The 17,462-nt window shown below is 29.3% G+C and overlaps 8 protein-coding genes across 12 annotated transcripts; 5 read left to right on the forward strand and 3 right to left on the reverse strand.

The window, feature by feature from the left end:
• Positions 1–259: 259 nt before the first annotated feature.
• On the forward strand, positions 260–2,287 carry LOC131675778 (transmembrane protein 41B). Its single transcript, XM_058954915.1, has 5 exons — positions 260–384; positions 504–703; positions 1,105–1,216; positions 1,296–1,424; positions 1,505–2,287. Exons 2-5 carry the CDS (start codon positions 514–516, stop codon positions 2,010–2,012), a joined length of 939 nt encoding a protein of 312 aa, XP_058810898.1. The 5' UTR covers positions 260–384; positions 504–513; the 3' UTR covers positions 2,013–2,287.
• A 125-nt stretch (positions 2,288–2,412) lies between these two features.
• LOC131675776 (uncharacterized) lies at positions 2,413–3,845 on the reverse strand. Its single transcript, XM_058954913.1, has 5 exons — positions 3,512–3,845; positions 3,184–3,445; positions 2,916–3,120; positions 2,709–2,838; positions 2,413–2,639 (listed from the first exon to the last, which is right to left on the reverse strand). The coding sequence occupies exons 1-5, from the start codon at positions 3,840–3,842 to the stop codon at positions 2,548–2,550; spliced, it is 1,020 nt and encodes a 339-aa protein (XP_058810896.1). The 5' UTR covers positions 3,843–3,845; the 3' UTR covers positions 2,413–2,547.
• A 328-nt stretch (positions 3,846–4,173) lies between these two features.
• On the reverse strand, positions 4,174–5,047 carry LOC131675779 (NADH dehydrogenase [ubiquinone] 1 beta subcomplex subunit 9). The gene is made up of 2 exons (XM_058954916.1): positions 4,822–5,047; positions 4,174–4,625 (listed from the first exon to the last, which is right to left on the reverse strand). Exons 1-2 carry the CDS (start codon positions 4,929–4,931, stop codon positions 4,316–4,318), a joined length of 420 nt encoding a protein of 139 aa, XP_058810899.1. The 5' UTR covers positions 4,932–5,047; the 3' UTR covers positions 4,174–4,315.
• A 74-nt stretch (positions 5,048–5,121) lies between these two features.
• LOC131675777 (uncharacterized) lies at positions 5,122–6,906 on the forward strand. Its single transcript, XM_058954914.1, has 2 exons — positions 5,122–5,681; positions 5,767–6,906. The coding sequence occupies exons 1-2, from the start codon at positions 5,501–5,503 to the stop codon at positions 6,600–6,602; spliced, it is 1,017 nt and encodes a 338-aa protein (XP_058810897.1). The 5' UTR covers positions 5,122–5,500; the 3' UTR covers positions 6,603–6,906.
• A 65-nt stretch (positions 6,907–6,971) lies between these two features.
• LOC131675775 (nuclear exosome regulator NRDE2) lies at positions 6,972–10,282 on the forward strand. Its single transcript, XM_058954912.1, has one exon. It carries the CDS (start codon positions 7,164–7,166, stop codon positions 10,110–10,112), a length of 2,949 nt encoding a protein of 982 aa, XP_058810895.1. The 5' UTR covers positions 6,972–7,163; the 3' UTR covers positions 10,113–10,282.
• Positions 10,283–10,586: 304 nt separating this feature from the next.
• Positions 10,587–11,360, forward strand: LOC131662787 (cytochrome c oxidase subunit NDUFA4). The gene is made up of 3 exons (XM_058932710.1): positions 10,587–10,748; positions 10,828–10,974; positions 11,098–11,360. Exons 1-3 carry the CDS (start codon positions 10,701–10,703, stop codon positions 11,149–11,151), a joined length of 249 nt encoding a protein of 82 aa, XP_058788693.1. The 5' UTR covers positions 10,587–10,700; the 3' UTR covers positions 11,152–11,360.
• Positions 11,361–11,615: 255 nt separating this feature from the next.
• Positions 11,616–16,941, forward strand: LOC131675774 (uncharacterized). 5 transcript variants are annotated; one of them, XM_058954907.1, is made up of 7 exons: positions 11,616–11,663; positions 11,815–11,978; positions 12,047–12,177; positions 12,242–12,339; positions 12,455–12,669; positions 12,755–12,937; positions 13,015–13,200. In XM_058954907.1, the coding sequence occupies exons 2-7, from the start codon at positions 11,850–11,852 to the stop codon at positions 13,195–13,197; spliced, it is 939 nt and encodes a 312-aa protein (XP_058810890.1). In that variant the 5' UTR covers positions 11,616–11,663; positions 11,815–11,849; the 3' UTR covers positions 13,198–13,200. The 5 variants fall into 5 exon arrangements, with proteins under 5 accessions (XP_058810890.1, XP_058810892.1, XP_058810891.1 ...); XM_058954909.1 differs by adding an exon at positions 16,880–16,941 and having other exon boundaries at positions 11,639–11,978; positions 13,015–13,062; XM_058954908.1 differs by adding an exon at positions 15,064–15,150 and having other exon boundaries at positions 11,639–11,978; positions 13,015–13,062.
• On the reverse strand, positions 13,530–17,263 carry LOC131675772 (vacuolar protein sorting-associated protein 16 homolog). Its single transcript, XM_058954905.1, has 16 exons — positions 17,108–17,263; positions 16,854–17,040; positions 16,650–16,778; positions 16,437–16,581; positions 16,240–16,364; positions 15,991–16,166; positions 15,540–15,918; positions 15,328–15,455; positions 15,101–15,245; positions 14,891–15,025; positions 14,667–14,828; positions 14,457–14,600; positions 14,119–14,366; positions 13,935–14,031; positions 13,748–13,851; positions 13,530–13,673 (listed from the first exon to the last, which is right to left on the reverse strand). The coding sequence occupies exons 1-16, from the start codon at positions 17,161–17,163 to the stop codon at positions 13,538–13,540; spliced, it is 2,496 nt and encodes an 831-aa protein (XP_058810888.1). The 5' UTR covers positions 17,164–17,263; the 3' UTR covers positions 13,530–13,537.
• Positions 17,264–17,462: the final 199 nt, after the last annotated feature.

Consider the following 17,462-nt stretch of genomic DNA (forward strand, 5'->3'; position numbering starts at 1 on the left):
TTCAAGGAAAGAAAATTATCTTGCGGTAAACATTGGTAATCGAACACAGTGAAAATAGAGTGTGAAAGAAAAAATATTAGATCGCATGCAGTAACCCGAACGTCCTGCGAATACATTCGCTTTATAATGTAATATAGTTGTTACAACTAGGTCTTCAACTTGATTACTCCTATAATCTATTGGAGTACGCAGTGCAGCTTTTCCCACGCAAAATCACGCACGCTATCAGCGAGTCGATTCATGTCTATTCTACACGCGCGCTAATCTTCGTAAAAATGCCCATTGCGTAAATTAGATTATTTGTCTATATTCTATCACGCTACGCGCAACGTTTTACCAGTGCTGCACGACGAAGAAACTTGACATTGCCGTTAATGCAAGAAGGTAATAACAATTTAGCTATTTGCGAAAACGCATTTGACGTGCACCTGCATATCCGGCGTTTACGGCAACTGGCTACGTGAAAAAGGGAAAGTCAATTAAGAAGTGAATTTGATTGATAGTAAGAGCGAGATGGCTTCAACGATGGTACGAGCAATAAACGGCGGCGGCGCTTTTGTGACTCTCCGCACCTACGGCCATACCACTTTCATTCGAATTGATATTGCAGACAGTAGCGAGGACTGCCCGCAGTCCAAGTGCAGCGAGCATTACTTTCAAAATTTTGTGAATAACCCTTTTTCGATAATGACGAATTCTAAAGGTAATTATTTATCAATTGCACCTTTTTTCTTACTCCGCGCTGCCACGTTTTTCATTCACTTTCATTTTTCTCTCATGATTCTACGATCATGTGATAGCGGTTTAGAAAGTAAGGCTATATGTAGTATTTGATATTTAAACTGCGCTCAATTATCGTTAATTATGTCTTGTTAAACGCTGCCTTATATGTCGTACACTTTGTTTCTGTTGTTATTATTTTCATTTCACTGCATGACATGTCATTTTTGAGTGCTTGTTTATGTTATTGTTCTTTTGCATCAGCTGATACTGATCAGAAAAAAAATTCTGCTAGAGAAATCTATCGTAGGCGGTATAACCTATATGTTACTTGTGAGAGTGAAAGTTTTTGAAAGTTTTTTTGGATTTTTTTTTAATTGCCAGGTATGGATGATGAACTGTCGACCCGTAAAGGTCTTTTAACAGTTAGCCTAATTTTTATACTATCAACGACAGCATTGTTCTACGTTTACACAAGCTTTCCAGATCTAAAGCCGTAAGTTTCATAAATAATCTGTTATGTTTTAATTAATCTATTTGTATTATTTTTTACTTTAAAATTATAATTATTTCAGTGAAGAGAAACAGCATTTAAAATTGCCTCTTGATATTGAGGATGCAAAGAATTTGGGAAGACTTCTGGAATCTTACAAAGATTTGTATTATATTCAAGTGTTGACAGGACTTTTTGTCACATATATATTGTATCCTTTTATATTTATTAGAAAAAATTGTTTATATCACAGTTGAACTTTGAAATTTTACTTAACGATGATGTTTGTAGTCTTCAAACTTTTGCAATTCCAGGCTCAATCTTTCTATCTATTCTCTCAGGATTTTTATTCCCATTCCTGTTAGCTCTCACCCTTGTGTGTACCTGCAGTGCAATTGGAGCTAGTCTGTGTTATTTACTTTCAACATTGGTAGGCAGAAGACTTATACGTAAATATTTCCCAGAAAAAGCAAAATCTTGGTCAGAAGCTGTGCATAAACATAAGGATAATTTACTGAATTATATGCTGTTTTTAAGAATCACACCACTGTTACCTAATTGGTTCATAAACCTAGCAAGCCCAGTAGTTGGTGTACCAATGTGGCCTTTTATACTTGGTACATTTTTGGGTGTTGCACCACCTTCATTTGTTGCTATACAAGCAGGACAAACATTGAATAAGTTAACATCTTCTACTGATGCCTTTTCATTAAATAGTATTATTTTACTAATTGTCTTTGCATTACTGTCACTTGTACCAGTTATATTTAAACGACAAATCAGAGAGAAATTTGAGTGAATGTTATATATACAAATGCTATTTGGAATTCTGAAATCAAGACTAATTTTATTATTTACATCTAATTTTTGTACAAATTAGATAGTCAACTGCAATTCTGTATGGCAGAATTCTTCATTGAATTCCTAAACTATTTTTTCATTATATGTGGTTTGAAAAAATACTATTCATGTTCATAATTAGGAGACTTTTCTAGTTGAAATAATTCTAATTATTTTAATTAATACCTCGATTTGCTGTTATACGTGTAATATTTGTATATGAGTGTACATAAGTGTATATTGTGTTATTAAATAATGAAGTTTTGAAAATATACATTTGAATAGATTTTTTTCATATTAAATATGTGTTTAAAATAAAATATTACATATTTTATCTTGCCAGTTTAACACAAAACAGTAATTTTATAATAGAGCAGGGAAAGATTTTTAAAAAATAATAATTCTTGTATAGATATCAATTTATTTAATATAAAAATATACATGTATATAATACTTTTAAATTTTCTTTGTTTTCAATTGCATTTTTTTCAAAGTTAGCAAAATGAGCTGAGGTACATTATTGTTATTGCTGTTGTATTGTTTGAAGGAAGACTTACTGGACGCCAGTACCACCAATTGTACCATACTAAAAAATATTAAATTTACGTTCCCTTTTCAATAAATATTTAATTACTATATAAAATATAAAACTTACAGCTTTGATTATTACTTAATAAAACACTTATTCTTTGGCAATTTTGAGTACATTCTGGACTTGGATTTAATTGTATCAATCTCTCTCCATTTGTACATTGAATTATCACATTAGCACATTCAGAATGTGGCTTCAGAAAAAATATATTTGAAATTAATAAATTTGAAACAATTGAGAAAGATTGTTCAAAAGTTTTTTAAAGTATACCAAAACATAATCTGAAGCATTAGGTTCATCAATAAATATAAATTTTTCTGTACTAGGACTCCACCAATCTGGTGTTCCTGGTAATTTAGGAAATAATTTTCTAAGCTTTCTGCTCAGCTCCATTTGATTGATTCTCCATTTCATATGAGCATTCCTGTCAGTATATGGATTATTCATGTTTTTGTGCATTATCTCGTTTATTGTCCTAAAAGTCAATGCATTTGTATTTTAGCATTAAATTACATAAAAAATGGAATCATTTTTTTACCTATAATTCATTTCTCTAATTTGAAGTTGTTCACTATCTGTGTTTAAATTATCTTGATATTCAGAATAAATTTGTAATAGTTCATTTACATTAACTTTTTTTATTTTCTCTGAGCGTATAAATGGTATACCATTATTAAATGATTGTGTTATATTAAAACCAGTCAAGTCTTTTACTGAATTTACTGAATTGCAAGGCCAACAATCCATTTCATTTAGTTGAAAATAAGGATTTTCAACAAGGCACCATTCATCATACCACACTATATAAGAAAATATAATTTTTGTTAATTGAATTGAAAAACACTAAGAAAAGTTCAAAAAGATACCTGTAAGTGATGGATACAACGTTATGATAGGCACAGCAACTTTGCGAAAAATTTTCAAACCAGGATAAATAAAACTCTGTATATTTCTCAAAAGTACATTATGTGTTTTTGGATGATTATACAAAACTAAACTACTTAAAATAACAATTAAAAAAATTGCTACAAAAATTTTTAAGAACTTTAAAACAGTTGTTACACGTGTTTGAGGTTTTTCTTCGAGTGATTTGAAGCATTGTCCAAATATTTTATTAACTTTATCTTCAGATACATTGTTTTTAATTGCAAAATTCTTTATTTTTTTTACTTCTTCTTGATATTCTCTTAGATTCATTATAGAACTAAAAATAGTAGAGCAATAATTTAAAAAATATTCGGATTATTTCATTTTATATTTCTGTTACATTATTATAAAGCTAAATAATATATTTGAAATAGTTAAAACTCAATCAGATCATAGTAACAAAATACGAAATGTTCGTATCATATAGTATGAACATAACCTTCAAATACTATTTATATAGATCGGTTTACATGAAATGAATTATGAGTAAGATGGCGAATTTTCATAACATCTGTATATATATGATTATAGTGATGAATAAGAAGCAGAAAACAAATACAAATTTTAATCAATTATATTATATATCAAGAAACATGTTTAGGTTGGCGAATCTGTTAAGAAAATAAAACAATGTTTCACCAAATTTTTAATATATATTTAGCGCAGACTCATAACATATTTAATAATAAATTCAACTAAAAATCTGCTAATATTTGATGTTCAGTAACAACTAGCAATGTTTATTATGAAGTTTTCCTTTCATATTCTTTTTTATAAAACTCTTCATATTCTAATTTTCTTTTCTCTCGAAGAGCAAAATATTTTGGATATTTAGCTTTTTCAATTGGATCCCAATAATCTAATAAAGAATCTGGGAGAGGATGTTCTCTTTGATAAGCAACTCCACCGGGTGATTCAGGGAACTTTTTGTATTGCCAATGTTGTTTCAGAAAAAGTTCTTCTTCACCATTGCATAATAACTTTTTAGCTACTCTGAAATCTTTGATATCCTTGTTTTTGTCAAATTGAGATCTCATTAAGACTGCTTGATATCTAGATCATTAAAGCAAAATGAAATTTCTTTCATCTGTCAGACTTAGTTTATTCACAACATACAACATATGACAATTCAATAAAATTTTTAATTTTGTATTATTTTGGGTTAATAAATGATATTGTTATTTGTTTAGGCAGTAATTCATTTTAAGTTGATAAAAGTTTACAAAAGATAAAATACAAATACACAAACCTGATTTCATCCAACTCATGGTTAATACTCTCAATGTGGCGTATAACGCGTTTGTAAAAGTTGCAAACTTTTCTTGAATGCGAAACCAATCCAGTTGGAATATGAGCCATTTTTAACAAATTAATGCAATTTCAGTCCATCAAAAAGGCTAAATACATGTATTTGACCTAATAATATTATAGTTGGAACTGGAAAGTGGAAGTACGCACGGATTGACGGAATATGCGCATGCGTAAGGATTGACTCTTATGTAAATGAAAACAGCTGAGCTGAGCTAATCCAAGTATTCTCGTAGTGTAAGTGAAATGCGCACACCGGTAAACACGCTGCGTGGCTAGAATCTCAAATCACAAAAAAACAATTTTCATAAAGTTCGAATATCGTTAAAAACACTAGATATCTTTTTAAAGTACTTGCAATAAGTTTACAGCGTGTAACTAATTCAATAACAAAACATTTTGCGAAATATTTACAATCTACAAAATTTGTATGTGATCAATCTAAGCATCAGTAAAGTTACAAATCGGGAATCCACAGATTTATTATCAGCAACGTTATAATGTTGAATGGACAAAACACCATTTTTGTTTATTATAATGACTTATAGTGTATAAAAAGACGTAATGTTTAATTACTATCTTATTCTGACTTCAAGTTCATATAAAAAATATCAACCAAGATGACAAGTAACGTCTCAGATATAAGTTCCCCTGATTCCCGTGCAATTTCTTTGAAAATAATTGAAGCAATAAAGCAGCATCCAGTATTATATATTTCTGAAGTAAAGGGAAATGCTATAAAATTGCAAGAGTTTCGACAGAAGGTCTGGAAAAGAATTTCTGATGAACTTGGTTTAGATCGTAAGTAAATATTTTGAATACTCTAATAATAACCTATTGTCAAATTTGCAAAACTAATATTCTATATTTTGTTTATTTACTCTAGCTTATTGGGTAAAATTAAAATGGAAAAATCTAAGGGATACATATTGCAGAATATTAAAATACAAAAAGAAGTCACCCAAAGGTGCTAGGAGAAAAAAGTGGACGTTTGAACACCATTTAAGTTTTCTTAGATTTCCATATGAACCTAATTATGAAGCTCAGACAGTTGAGCTAACAGAAGATTATATTAATGATATAAATACAGAAGTTATTAATCCACAGGATCTTTTAGAACAACTAAATGATAATGAGGAAGATGAAGATTACAGTGAGTATCTAGAAGTACTTGAAGAGGACCTTAATTTTGAAGAATCCTTTACGCAAGAGCATCACAAAGTGGAACTTGTCGAAGATGTTCCAAAAAAAAGTCATCACTTACAACAAAAAGCTATTGACGAATATGCAAAACAAATTCAATCAAAATTTAGAAAAATAAGGCCTAAGTGTGCTAAACTAGATGACAATGTCAATACGCTTACTCCAATCATTATTAACACTCAACCAATAATTCCATTACAGAAACCAACTACCCAGAGTATACAACTTATTCAAACAGTTAAACATTTACCAATTAACAATAGTAGTTTTGATTACAAAGGAAGCACAGATGAATTTTTTAGTTATGTAGCTCAGACAGTCAAAAAATTACCTCCTAAAGCACAGGCTGATATAAAAATGGATATATGTAAATTGATATCAGAAGCTGAAATTCGTCACTCTGAACATAAACTTTTACAAAATACACAGAGACATACAGGAGTTCCAGGCATGATTCCAAAAATGCTGTTAGTCCCATGTAAATTGATTGATAGTAATCGCCAGAAAGTTAACGATTGACATGTGTATAAATTAATCTCATTCTGTTGGTTAATATGATTACGATTGATATGCTAAGTTTTTATAAGTAGAATATAATTGAATTATTTTTTATTCAAAACCTGATCTTTTAAAATCTTTATTTTAATCATACTAGTATAATATTGCACAAAAATATTTCACAACAAAAATTGATTTGAAATATTTACAACTTAAATCTTAACATGGAAATTGGAAATGCAGCATAAGCTTTTCATTTTCGTGTAACCCGTGAGTTTGTTGCTTCGAACATACAATAGAGGTAGCCCGCAGAGCTGCCGAACTGTCATCGGGTATAGAAAGAGATAGCGCGATTACCGGATAGGCTATCTCTCTCACACCACACGCTGATTGGCTGAGGTGCGAAAGAAATAGCCTATCCAGTAATCGCGCTATCTCTTTCTATACCCGATGACGGTTCGGCAGCCCTGCAGGCTGCCTTTAGTAGCTGTTAGTAGTATATGCTTGAAGGTTTGTTGATGGCAACTTAACCTTAAAGAATAATTTTTCGCAGTATTACTGAATATAAAATAATACAAAGAAATGTCTCTTTTTGCTGCTTTTGCTAAAAATACAAGTGAAACAAGTTGTCAAAATACTGAAAAGTCTGGAAAAGATACAGAAAAACTACCATGGCTCAAAAATTCAAGTGCTCAACAGATATCTGAATGTTTAGAAAAATCTAATTTACAAGATGTATGGTCCGATAGTTCAGATGAAAATTTCGTTGGTGATTCTAACAAAGAAATTGAAAACATAACTGATTTGCAAAAAAGTAATGTATCTGCTAAAATTGAAGTTAAGTATGATCACAATAAAAAGACTAAACATAAAAAAAAAACTTGTTCAAAAAAATATGAAACTCATGTGAAAGATATTTATTTTGAAGACAAAGAAAGAAACAAAAGGTTATGTACTATGGAAACCCTTGATCGTGGTATAAGACCAAGTTATAGTATCTTTGATAAAGGTTTTGGTTTTCCTTATAGAAAGAAAGGTAAAAAAATACATTATCGTAGATACTACAAAATAAAATCAGATAAGTCAAAGAAACAAGAGAAAAAAGAAAATGAGGATGAAGATTCTGAAAGTGAACCTGAGCGCTCAAAAAATTATACTCATTTATTAAATTCTATAGATCTAGATAATCAAAAGTTATTGATTGAAAATTTTAATCAAATGCTAACACAGTATCCTAGTGATATTCAAACTTGGCTTGAGTACATATCATTTCAAGATCAAACAATTCAAATCTCTCCATTTCAATCTGAACGAGAAAAATTACAGCAATTAGTTAGACAAAAAAAATTATCCATTGTTGAAAAAGCTTTGGCTTTAAACAATGATTCAGTGGATCTTTTAAAAATGAAACTGAAAATTTTGTCAGAGTTAATGCCAACTGACCAATATACAAATGAAATTGAAAGTATGATTCAGAAAGATCCTAAAAATATTATATTGTGGGAAACTCTTGTAACAGTGATACAAACTTCCTGTGCTTTATTCAAAATTTCAAGAGTTTTAAATTTGTATGAAAAAAGTTTTGCTGTCCTAAAAAAGAATAGAAATTTAAATTCAAAATTGTATGACAAGCAAATATTAGCACTGTTGTATCAATGTTTGATGCTCTTAAGACATGCCGGACTTTGGGAGCAAATGTGGGAAATTATAAAAATAAATATCTGTTTAAATCTCACTGTGCCTCAAGAATCTTTTCAGAACATTAAAACATTTGACGAGAAAACGGTTATGACCATGGAAGAACTTATTTTATCAACTAGACTTCCTTCAAATCAGCTGTGGTTAAAAATTGAATCGCTAAGAGAATGTTGTCACTGGATTGGTCTTGATGTTACTAAAGTTGATATTAGTCTCGTTGGAGATGAAAAACGTTTAGTATCTGCTGAAGAAACAGCTGATTTTATATATCCTATAATATCAAATGATTCAAATTTTCTATTAGCTATAATTTCTATAATCTGTCTTAAAGTACCATTATTACCCTCTAGAGATTCAACGTTTAGAGATTTTAATTTGGATAAACATAACTGGATTCCAGATTCATTGGAGTTCATATTACCAATGATTTATCCTTCAATTGGAGTATGTGATGTAGATGCTAGATTTAGTAATCTAAATGTAGTTAAAGAATTACTTGAAGGCAAGCTGTCTGCAGGACCTCCACTCCTAAAGTACCATCCTTCTCAAGAATTCTACTTTGAATTTGTTAGATTAGTATTTAATACAATAGCACAAGAGCTTCCACCTCTGCAAAGAACTAGTATTTTAGTATGGTGGCTTAGATTTGAAAGATTACTTATTTATATTTCTAAGCATGATCCGCTTAAAGAAGCAAATAGAGACAAAAAATTGAAATCAGCAATCAAGAGCTTTTTAAAGAAACCTGAAAACAGAGAAAATCTTCATTTTTATAGAGAATATGCAATGATAGAATTTGAGCTGGGTTCTTATGACGAATGTATTCAAATGCTGAAAACACTTCTTGAATCACAAGACCATAGTTCTCAAGATATTGACAAAAAAGGAGCCATCATAAGTTTGTATAGAACAGCTTTTGAAATTATTTTCAATCTAAACATTGATATACCACTGCTTTTGAAAAATGTACAGCCATTTATTACTTTACTAAAAAATTATGTTTCCAACAGTTTTGATTGTGATAGAAATTTATCTATCACAGAAATATTATACAATGAAATTCTAAACTTTTTAAAAGATTCTCCAATAGATGAAACTGAAGATGCTTTCTTTTTACCAAATCATAACTGTGATATATTAATTTGTTATGCTTATTTGCTACTTGTACAGAATAACAGTATTGATACTTTAAATGATATTGTAGAGTTATTTGACAGATGCATAACTCATTGTGGCGATTGCCCTAGAATAGTGGAGAGATTTATAGAAATAAAAATAGTATTCTTAAAAATATGTAAAGATAAAGTTAATCTAAATAACAATATATTGTTTGAAACAGTTAGAGAAGCTTATGAAAACTTTCAAAATAATTTTTTCTTTATATCTTTACAAGCTCTGTTTGAAAGTGAACAACCATTTTGGAAAATGAATATCAGAAGTAAAAATTTAAATATTTGGTATATTATTGCTCGTTGCTTAGCTGGAAGAGTCCGAATTGCTCATATGAAAAATATTGAATCTCAAGAAGGATATGCTGCAATGGTCAACAAAATGCTTTCATTTCATACAGCTGTATCTAAATTTGAAGAATTACAAAATTGCCCATTGGTTTGGAAGTTCTACATGTTGTTGATTCAAGAACATAATTTATCGGCAAAAAAAGGAGAAGAAATTTTTTATGAAGCTATTTCTCAGTGTCCTTGGAACAAAAATGTGTACACTTGTGCTGCAGAAATAGCACCTCAAGTTTTGTCACAAATTCAAGATTTAATTCAAGAAAAGGAGTTAAGAATACACATTACTCCTGAAGAACTAGACATTTTAAGAAGTTAACTTGTTTAAAAAATATATTTGTTATTATGTAAATATTATAATAGTGAATAATTTGAAGTTTGTTAATTTAATAAATTGTGTATTAATTTATAATAATTCAAGCAATGTAAATACATTTATGTAATACTTGCAAATAGAATAAAAAGAAATAGTTTTGTAACGAAAAATAAAAAAATATATGAATGAAAAATTACGAACTAATGATTTATAATGTTCAAAACCTTATTTTTTATGTATGTAATATTTTTTTTATTTTCATAGCTTAAGAAGATTTTTCATTTAATGGAAAGAATTATTCAAATATATTTAAAATGATATCTATGAAAAAAACATTACGTTAAATTTATTGTGGAACGAGCCTAAGAAGCAAAATGTACCGAGGGCAATGGCATGCCCACCAATCAGCTGAGGGCGATACAAAATGTAATTCAACGTTCGACGCGCATTGTAAACTATGCCATTATACCGAGCTATATTTTCACATTGTAATCCACTCGTCTGCTACATCCTTTTTAGTGCAGATTTCTGCCAGAAAATCGTCGAGTTTATTGTCTGCTGAAGAAAAGTATATCATATCTAAAAGCAAAGATGGTTATGCAAGGACTATCGCCTAAAGACTTGAAAAAGCATCCTGCTGTAAGAAATTTAGTTACTAAATCATTTTATCAGTAGCGAAATTCGATACGTAATTTCAACATTTTCTTATTGTTCATAGCTCATTCCCTTGTTTGCTTGTGTTGGTTTGGGAATGTTAGCTTCTGTTGTTTACACGCTTAGATTAGCTACCAAAAATCCGGATGTCTCATGGAACAAGCATAAAAATCCTGAGCCATGGCAAGAATATTCAACTAAACAATACAAGGTACAAGAATGTATATACATGCATAAATGTATATGTATTTTTTACAATATACAGGACCATTTTCTTTACCTGCTTATGTTTAGTTTTACACAACTTTCACTATTTTTTTTTCTTAATTTTCAGTTCATGAACCCAAGTGGCCATGATTACTCACAAAATCCAGCTCCAAAATATTAAAAATTGTCTCATAGTCCAAACGACAAATAGATATTTCATAGACCATAAAGGATTTGATAATACAACTGTCAATGAAATGTAATTGATTTATCTTTCAAGTTGCTTTTATCAACTGTTATGAATATTAATTAAATAAAAATGCTTACTTGTAATATTACATGATCCAAGTCATAATAATAAATATTTCTGTATAATTTTTATTTCAACAATCATTTTTAATTTTATTTGAATCATTATCAAATGCGAAATCCTCTAAAAGCAATTGTATTGTATATTTTTAATTTAATTACTCCATGGTTGGTGTAAATTAATTGAATAATTAAAATTGGTAAATATTCATTAATTAATGCCATTAGTTCGAATATTTTCGTATAGTTAATTTCCGATTATAAATTTTATGCAGTCTTGTGACTGACAAATGTTAGACTTTTAGTTCTAACCTAAAAGAAGTAAATATTCTGTAGGAATTATACATGTGTTGCTAGCATTGCAATATTTTTAAGAATTCTCTCGTAAATTACTTTTTCATATTTAAAGATAACTGTGAATACAGTTAATTATTGCATAATCATCAATTGTAACATTCGATTTGAAATCTTTACTTTCTGAATATTAAAATAATATTATGTAATACATAGAATCTAAAAAAATATCAATTTATAGGCTTGATTAAAATTGTCATAATTGTATTATTAAAAATGGCATCTAATTGGGAAGAATTTTATACCAGGAATCCAAAACCAGCGGATCTAAATGAAAGTGAAAGGCTTTTAAAAAACTTTGTAGAAAAACATGCTAAAGAAAATGTGAAAGTAGTATTAGTAACAGTAAGTACGTTATTATTTTCTTCAATTTTTCAAATAGTTAAATAAATAATGTTAAATTCAATGTTCAGAGTGGTGGTACAACAATTCCATTGGAACATAATACAGTTCGATTTGTTGATAATTTTAGTGCTGGAACAAGAGGTGCAATTTCAGCTGAATATTTTCTAAATTATGGTTATGCTGTTATTTTTATGCATAGGTACAAAAATATATTCATTTCAACTTTTATGTAAACAGTTAGTTACTACATTACATTATTTTAGGCTTAAATCAGTGGAGCCCTTTTCAAGACATTTTTCAGGATATAAGTGTTTAGATATGTTAGAAATGACAACTACAAATAATACTCTCTCAATATCAGGTATTCAAAAAAGTCCGACAAGATTTGAAGAATTTATATTTATAAATATATTTATATTTATATAAACATTTATATGTTTATATAAATCTTGCAATATAAATGTTTATTTAAATAGTTATCCCAGAGCAAGTTGATAAAGTATCGTCAATTTTAAAAAAATATAAAGATACTTTGAGGCAAAACAAGCTACTGTCAATAAGTTTCACTACCCTTTCGGAGTATTTATGGTTATTAAGAAGCACATGTCAAACTTTAGCTTCTCTGGAAAATCAAGCTATTTTGTATTTGGCTGCTGCAGTATCTGATTTTTATATTCCTTCAAATGAAATGGTAAAAAAATAAATTATTATAAGAATTTAAAAAAGCTTACAAATTTTAATAAACATTTACATTTTATAAAACTTTTTATTTCCAGTCTGTACATAAAATATCTTCAGATGGACCTCCATCTATTCATTTACAACTAGTACCAAAAGTTTTGAAACCTCTTGTTAATCTGTGGGTTCCTAAAGCTTATGTTGTGTCATTTAAGCTTGAAACTGATGAGAGTATTATTTTAAAGAAAGCTAGACAGGCTTTGGAAAAATATCATCATAATGTAAAGTAAAAATAATAAGTATCTCTATCAATTGTTCAAAAAATGTATTCTTCTCTGTGGTCTTTGAAATTTTTCAGCTGGTAATAGCAAACATGTTGCAAACACGTAGAACTCAAGTAATCATGGTAAGTGAAAAAGATCATGTTACTTTGTCACTCACTGAAGAACAAATTTCCAAAGGAGAAGAGATTGAAAACCTAATAGTTTCTGATCTTGTTAAAAAACATGAAAGTTGGATTCTCTCAGAAGAGAGTACATAAAAAATGTTATGCATTTATAATGTAAACCATAATAATATTGCTCTATAGCATAGTAATACTATGATGTATTCCACAGATGAGTTTTTGAAAAATTTACATAATTATATAACTTTTGAAGGTGATAGAAAATTTTAACTATTGAAATTGTTGGTAATATATTTAATATGTGAAAAATGTTTATTACAATTTTATAGTCTTCATAGAAATATATATGAATTTACTTTTTATCACGAGCACTATTTATATGTACACAAACAAAATTTTTATAACTAAAATAGATATTATACTACATATTTGCAGATTACTTAATAGATCTTTAATTACCTGAATATATAGTTGATTAATTTCTTATAGTTGCAATCATTTCATTAACTTTCTCTTGTAATCTTGTATCATTGCTGCAATTTGCCAGTACAAAAGTTAAAGCTGCAGAGTCTTTATGAGCAAAGGCAGTTTGAGCAGCCTCTAACATCATGCTATAATTAATAGTTTCTTAAGTAATAAACGAAGTCATTAATTACATTAAATATTTTTAAACAATGTTACATACTTCAATTTGACCAAGTACTTTACTTTCAATTCATCTTTCACACGTGTCAGGTATTTTTTGGCTTCCATTTCGTTGCTATGTTTTAAGCACTCATCAATAAAAGGCTGTAGAATGTAAATTACGATTAGTTAGGTAACAATATTCTTTAACAGTTTAATGCTTTGATTTTACGGATAAATTAACATACCTCGTATCCAATAGGAGATTTTTTACTTTTAGAAAACTTTTCTAAGTCGCTCCATAATTGTTGTTCAGCCAAACATTGAATTCGTAACCACCAATATCTATTGTTAATGTATATTTTAGAATCTTCCAAGTATCAAAAAAAATGTTCTATTTATTATATTTGAAAATACAAATCAAATTCTTACCGTCGATCCGGAAATTTGTATTCCGATCGTAATTTATCGGCTAACTTAATTTCGTTACGTAAAAGTAAGATCTTAACAGTATCGTGTAGTGGCTTTCCAATCAAATTATCATGTAAAGTTTCCTCTAAAGAACGTTGATATCGCAAAAGCTTGATTTGTTCGTCAGTCAAATTAGCATTTGTATCACATTTAGCTAGTTTGAAGTTGTCCAATGCAGATTGTAATAAAGCATCTCTTGAAGATGGATTCTAGTATTATTAAAAATGTATACATAAGTATTTTTATTTCATTCGGAAAGAATCATATATAATATACAATAAAACATTTGTTTTCAATACCTGATAGCTTTCTCTGACAAACCATAAAGCTTGCGAATAGTAGTCGTCATACTGATTATGAATATCTCGTAACGTTTCTCGATTATGATTGTGACAATATTTAATATAAAGAGTCATGGCCAATGGGCAATGCCTAATTGACATCTGAAAAAATAAATTGTAAAATTATATGTAAAATTTCCACAACAGGTATTAAATTGAAATTCTTACCTGAAAATCTGATAAAGGCATATGCTCTCTCAAATGAAGAATAACTGTATAAACCAGATCTGTATTCCCACTCTCTACAGCTTTTTTAAGGGCCGCTTGTTCTTCTCCCAATCGCAACAGCAACGGAACTTGCAGCTGAGCTTTTGGCTCGTAGTCAATCAGCTGAAAATACCATTGTTGTTTTTACTATGTCATTCCAATAATTTTTAAGACTATATATTTACTTTAATGGCTAATTGTTTGCGTCCACAATCGGCCGCTCTTATAGCAATTTCACTATACGATACTCCTGGGGTGTATCCTAATTTGTCAGCAATTTCTTCGGCAATTTGTTCTTTATCGAGTGCCGTTTGTTTTACCTGTAGAAAAACATGACATTAGTGATTATTTTTTAAAGCATCTTACAAAATTTCTTATCTAAATTAGTGGCGCACTTTATAACAAGCCCAATGAGCAAGTATCCTACTTTCACCGTCGATTTCTGATAATTGAAGATGCCTTGCTATTTGAATGCCTAAATAATAATGTCTTCTGGCAACTAACCGATCCAGCATCACTGGATGTGTCAATGTGTTTAATCTAATTGTATCAAAATAATATATTATTCAATGAATAAAAAAAATACAATAATTATTTTTCAAATTTCAATTAAAATACATACTGCACATAAGTCAAAGGTATTCCTATATTTGGATGTCTTATAGCATTTAAAACACGTAACGTTCTACACATATTTACATAATGATCTGGAATGATTGTTCTACTAAATCCTTTACCGAATTTGGCAGCCTGAAGAAAATAATTACGCATGAAAATATCTAATTACAAATCAATGGTGTATGATGCAACTAGGATTGAAATTTAGTCGCATACCCTCATAAGAAGTTTTTGTGTTTGAAAATCAAATTCACGACTGGCAGCGTTTATGCAATCAGTAACTGCAGCATCTAATTTATCTTTTACTAGATCAATATAGCTATCAGCTTTATGACTTTTCCTGAGAAACTGCTTGGAAGCTTCTAATAAATAAGAAGCAGCATCTGTTGAATTAATCCTAAATATCTTTTGTACAACATTAGGAACTTTTTGTAATATTTCGTGAGAATAAGCTGACAAAACTCGCACACAATCTATTTCTGTGACTAGATGAATAGGTCCATCATAAGAAAATGATATGGTTTCTCCCCCTTTAACACATCCAAATATCATCATGATTCTATCGCAACAGCAAACTACTGCTTCTGAGCCACACCTTTTAAATTGGAAGAATTTAGTTTTTCAAACAAGCTAAATAGCATTATCAAGATTTATGTTATATGCTAACCATGCAATATCAGTGAGTAAATCTTTCATATTTGTGTTGTATTCATGATATTTCTCCTTGAAATCACTTGAACCAAGATACAACATTCCAGTATCTGTATATAAAGCAATATGCCGACTGTTTGCAGAGACTGCTATTGCACTAACTCCATTTACTTTATTATTGAACAATTTATGCTTGAAAATAGACTTATATATTAGTTTTTATTTTTGAAAATCTATGTAAAATTAAAAACACCTTAATACGTACAAATGGCAAAGAAATTGGTGTTTGATAGGAATGATGAAGCAAATGAATCCCATCTTGATTTGCTAGTACTACTTGAGAATCACGTTCCTGACGTACTATGCACCAACTATCTATTCCACCAACTTCTAATGAAACAATAAATTATTTATAGAACAATATGTATCATAAGTTTTTTAAGTAATGAACGTGTGACCTACTTGGTACATCTGTAAATTTTCTCACTTTAGGTTCTACTACATTGTTAACAAGAAAAATACGATTAGCTGATGTCAGAACAGCTAAACCTGTACCATTTATACTTGGGAAAAATTTGGCTTCTATAACTTTTGTTTCTTTCACTTCCTAAATGAATAAAATCAAACATAAATGATCTATTTAAGAAACTCAGAATATTAAAATGTTATAATTACATCTCCCATGCTAAAAGTATGTTGGTAATTTCCAAACATATCATAAATTAAAACCATTCCATCTTCTTGTACACAAAGTAGCTCTTCTTGATGTGACCATCCCATTGAAACTAATTGTCCACTATTCCACTAATAATTTGGATAATAAAGGAACATAATTAGATTAAGTTACTATTAATGTTTTTAAAACATTAATAAACCTACATGCATTCTTGCCATCAAATTTCCAGATGACGAATAAAGAGAAATGAGAGTTTTAGCCGAGCCTTGTATTTTGACAAATTTCTTTGGATTTCGAGTGATAGCAATTGAACCACCATAAGGAGCAGCAACAACCAAATTGTCTGCACTGGTTTCATAATTGAAGGATAGTGGATATATCTCAAATTTTCTAAATAATGAGAAATTTGTAGTGAATCTGTAAACTTGTCAATTGATGAAGTGTAATTTTATCATACCTAAAATAAGTGTCTCGACCTAGCGGAAACCAATCCGCCGTTAGCATAACTGACATTTTTACAAATGTTCTTTATTTCCGTGAATAAAATTAATAGATACATGTAATTTTTATTACTGTCACTTATTTTAGCTGAGATTAATCTTAGTTGGGTGTTGTCTAGTTAGAACAACAAAATACACATACATATATATACATATATATATATATTTATTGTTTGAGGTTATGATGAGTTTGATTTAACAAGTACTTGACGCGAAAATTTGAATTGTGTGAAATACTGCCAGTGTCAGAAAAAATTTGTTAATCGCTCAATATCCGTAAAAAATAGACTTAAGTACTTCTATTGAAATTAA

Source organism: Phymastichus coffea, unplaced genomic scaffold (genome assembly GCF_024137745.1).
Source record: "Phymastichus coffea isolate CEN01 unplaced genomic scaffold, Cenicafe_Pcof_1.1 PCOF00028, whole genome shotgun sequence".
Lineage (NCBI taxonomy): Eukaryota > Metazoa > Arthropoda > Insecta > Hymenoptera > Eulophidae > Phymastichus > Phymastichus coffea.